General features: G+C 34.8%; 1 protein-coding gene across 1 annotated transcript in view; it reads left to right on the forward strand.

Annotated features, from left to right (window-relative positions):
• Positions 1 to 4,858, forward strand: part of LOC107733678 (attractin-like protein 1) — a 236,417-nt gene that overhangs the window by 38,539 nt on the left and 193,020 nt on the right. The window contains exon 6 of the mRNA XM_016545408.1: positions 1,469 to 1,643. Coding sequence (XP_016400894.1) covers positions 1,469 to 1,643 — 175 coding nt within the window. The remainder of the gene's footprint in view (positions 1 to 1,468; positions 1,644 to 4,858) is intronic.

The raw sequence follows: 4,858 nt of genomic DNA on the forward strand, positions 1-4,858 counted from the left end.
AATGATACCCATACTGTGCTGCACATTATTGACAATATTGAGCTGAAGCTTGACTTTGCAAATTTAAAATCGCAAATCAAATCGCAATATCTGTCAAAAAAATCGCAATTTGATATTTTCCCCCAAATCGCACAGCCCTAGTGGACATGTATTTCACTCAATCTTAACACTCTTGAGCTGCTTGTGGGGGATTCTGTAGAGACGAGCTGAGCAACACTCCCCATTAAAGACCAGGGCATTGAAGGCCGTCGTCCTTGAGTCTTAGCTCGCTACGAAGACTCTAAAGGTATATCTTATCTAAAGGTATACCTGAAGTAGGGCGTGTTCCCCGAACTATACCTTAGGATGTTGCTTAAGGTAAACCTTCTTACGTGCGACGTTAGCAGGTACTGTCCTATATGTTTACTATGTTTAAATTTTGCCATCTTTCCATGAATTATATTAGTGATCATTAAGAAAATACATCTTTTATATTTATTCAGAGGGGGTGTTCTCATTTATGCTGTGCACTGTATATATATATATATATATATGTATACATACACACACACACACACACACACAAAGAAAAACAAGTAGATTGAAAAGAAAAAATAGAAAGCTAGTGTTTGTTTTTTTAAAAATAAAAAATAAGATAAATAGATAAAGTAGAATTAAAATAGAAAAAAAAAGTGCTAGAGTTAGAGGGTCAAATAAAGATGGAACAGATGTGTTTTTAGTCAATTCTTGAAGATTGAAGTTGAGGCAGGTCATTCCACAAGGAGGGAACAGTTATTGTAAAAGTCAGTGAAAGTGATTTTGTGCCTCTTTGAGATGGCACAATAATGCGCCGTTCACTTACAGAACGCAAGCTTCTAGAGGGCACATAACTCTGAAGTAATGAATTTACGTAAAGGGGTGCAGAGCCAGCGGTGGTTTTGTAGGCAAACATTAATTATTAATGTTTGCCTACAAACATTAATACCGTATTGGCCCGAATATAAGACGACCTCAGATGTATTTCCAAGAAAAAAACATCGTCTTATACGGTAATAAATAATTAATTATTATTGAATTGTATGCGAGCAGCTAGTAGCCAGTGCAAATTGATGAACAGAGGTGTGACGTGCGTTCTTTTCGGCTCGTTAAAAATTAATCTTGCAGCGGCATTTTGGATTAATTCAATTGTAGAGGTTTGATAGAACTGGCTGGAAGACCTGCCAAGAGAGCATTGCAATAGTCCAGCCTGGACAGAACTAGAGCTTGAACAAGGAGTTGTGTTGCATGTTCTGAAAGAAAGGGCCTGATCTTCCTAATGTTGTATAAAGCAAATCTGCAGGACCGGGCAGTTTTAGCAGTGTGGTCTGAGAAATTCAGCTTATCATCAGTCACAACCCCAAGGTTTCTGGCTGTTTTTGAAGGAGTTATGGTTGATGAGCCTAGTTTAATTTGCCCGTCTAGTTTCTTATCTGCTTCTTTCTCATTTCAGGTCCAGATTGCTCTTTAAAAGTTCCTTCGGCTGAGCCGTACTGGTTTCTGCCTAACGTGAAGCCTGATGGACAGTCACTAGGCCGGGCTTCCCATAAAGCAGTGGTTCATGGGAAGCTGATGTGGGTGATTGGAGGGTTCACCTTTAACTACAACTCCTTTCAGATGGTTATAAAGTAAGTTCTCCTGCCTGGTAACATCATAAGCCAATATTTTGTACTTCACTTCATGCATCTGCATGCATCATATTACTTGTGTCGGTATGAATTGTTCATGCACTCTTATGTTTTATTTTGTGATGTGATTTTAAATGCAATTTTTAACATTCAGGGTTTGTTGTTACATCCCAGTCACCAGGGGTTGATTACCTTTGACCTCTACCCATAATTCTATATGGCTTTCAACTCTTCAATATCTACTACTTTTATTGCTAAATTCAAAATACTTCATTTAAATGTAAGATCAGAAATTATTATTATATATTTTGTAGAAAAAAATAAACCTTTCTTTGGTTTAATAATTCATGCATCAACAGTGTTTCTAAAACGTACAATAACTGACTTAGGTATTTTTCAGTTTGATGTCAGTAAGAATTTTTTTAATGAATGCTTTTATTTAGCAAAGCCAAGAATGCATTCAATTGCTCAAAAGTGACGGTAAAGACATGCACAAAAGTTATATCTGAAATTCATCAAAAAATCCTGAAAAAAATGTATCACGGTTTTCACAAAATTATTAAGCAGCACACCTGTTTTTAACATTAATAATAATAAATGCACCAAATCAACATATAGAATGATTTCTGAAGGATCATGTGACACTAAAGACTGGAGTAACGGCTGCTAAAAATTCAGCCTAGCCATCAATAAATTACATTTCAAAATATATGAAAATAGAAAAAAGTTTGTTGTAATATTTAATATGAATTGTAATATTTTTACAGTTGTATTTTTTTTACAGTATTTTTATCAACCTCTTTCACAAATATATATATATATATATATATATATACACATACAGTGGTCGGTCGTATAGGCCAGCAGGGCCTTCTCTGCTGGCCCTATAAAAAAAATTTAATTGTGTGAAAAATATTTTTTATTGATTATTTAGGTATCATTTTGATTTGTGTTATGTCCACAAAATTGCCTATGATTAGTTTTGTTGAGGTTGAACTGGAATATCCTACATAAAAAAAGTCTGCGGCCAGCACTACAGATAGTAAGCTTGTTCGAGATGCACTACACTAGCCCAGGGGTTTTCAACCTTTTAGGACATGCGCCCCCCCAAGTTTGTCTAATTTCACTCATGCCCCCCCTACATTTCAGGCGAGGCGAGGCGCATCTCAAACAAGCCTAATGCTAAAGACGTCACATCTGATTTGTAACGAGCATGTGACAGAATCATCAGCCAATCAAATTTTGACGTTCAATCGCAGCAGGCCTTCTGGGTTTAACGAGTGCTTTATTATTTGACGAGTATTGTGTCATGCACATTGTTATGGATGTGTACGTGGTATGTTGATAATACTGTGGTGTGTGGATGTCCAGCATTTGTACAGTTTTGCTGCTATGGGCGCGTCGTCATTTTAGAGTGACCCGCGTATTGGCGGATAGCTTTTACTGATCATGTAGGGAAATTTACTCTGCATTTAACCCACCCTAATCTAGCCTACTGTTGAAATTGTTGATCAGCTGTCATTGCTGTTGAGAGCCTGTGTGCTTCATAATATGCGCATTATATGCGTATGGCTGCGCTAGATGTAACAGAGATGTGTAAGATGTGTGTATGTAGTTTACAGTTACTTACTGAAGGCCCTGACTGAAACCCCACGGTACGCCATGTGTGTGTGTGTGTGTGTGTATATATATACAGGTGCATCTCAATAAATTAGAATGTCGTGGAAAAGTTCATTTATTTCAGTAATTCAACTCAAATTGTGAAACTTGTGTATTAAATAAATTCAGTGCACACAGACTGAAGTAGTTTAAGTAAGTGGTTCTTTTAATTGTGATGATTTTGGCTCACATTTAACAAAAACCCACCAACTCACTATCTCAACAAATTAGAATAATGAGACCATTTTAATTGAGACACTTAAGTTTTTATTGATTTTTTTAATGTATTTTTATCATTGATTGATTTTTTTATTTATGATCCTGAAGGATGACTCATTCTTCCTCAAATCTGGCGAAGATTTTGTACTTTGCTTTATGATCCATTTCTGTGCAGAACATCTCATAATCTTTTTGTTTCCCAAATACAAAAGTGAACAGTTCGGCTGGAGAACTTTTATCATATTCACCCATCCAGCTCTGCAATTTGCATTGGGATGCAATTTGTTGCTCCTTTTCCATTGAAAGGACATTGGGAAATAGAATTATTCCATCCCAGTTTCTCTTGCTACACCAGTCAGCTGCAGTCCTGGCGTCTCTCAGAAGAAGGATTTCCTGCAGTAAATAACAAATATGGTCAAATTATTTCATGTATACTGATGTTAATGCTTCAAACGTGTAGAGTACATAAAGCTGTTACAACATTTTTAAGAAATATATGATCTTTTGTTATAATGAATGCTGTCTATCAGTTCTTGTGTCATTGAAGACCTTAATGGATCTTAATCAAATCCAGTTCCTTCAGAATTAATTCATTTAACTGTTATGTATCATTTATCAGGAATCCCACAGATATTTGCCAGATATTTTATATTACAAAAATGTTATTTCATTCATGTACCATGTTTATATTATTCTCAATTTTTATTATTTTCATGACACATGAAAATTATGTACAATGCATGTAAAATAATCAGCAAAAACATACAAAGCAAAGTCTCAAGGATCATAATTTAAGATGAATGAATTTCTGATGTTTGTGTGTTGTACGTCTTCTGCCATCAGTCGTTGCCTGCCATCAGTCAAGGCAAGGGAGGCAGAGCCTCTTTAGAGAAAAAAAAAACTGGATGAGAAAGTTATCGATATTACAAAAATAAAACAACGCAAGTATTACAAAATGTGACATTAAAAAGTGTAAAAGTCACTAGTTTTTATAAAGTAACTGTCCAACAGCGACACCCGCTGGTAAAGTTAAAAAGAACAGCTGAACATCAGTTGACAAATAAAATATATTGTTTGTATTGTTACTGCCTTTTGTTATTATTTTGGAATAAATGTAAAAATAAGTAAAAACACTAACTTGATGAGATTTATTATTTTTGATAAACAGAATATTACATAGTGTAAAAATACAAAATATAATTGCATTTTGCCTTTTAAATGTAATGTTTATTTAATGCAGGGAGATGACAACAGTAAGGTTTTATATATATATATATATATATATATACACACACACACACACACACAGACACACACATATATATATATATATATAT

This window comes from Sinocyclocheilus rhinocerous, unplaced genomic scaffold (assembly GCF_001515625.1).
Source record: "Sinocyclocheilus rhinocerous isolate Xijiao unplaced genomic scaffold, SAMN03320098_v1.1 scaffold789, whole genome shotgun sequence".
NCBI classification, from domain to species: Eukaryota; Metazoa; Chordata; class Actinopteri; order Cypriniformes; family Cyprinidae; genus Sinocyclocheilus; species Sinocyclocheilus rhinocerous.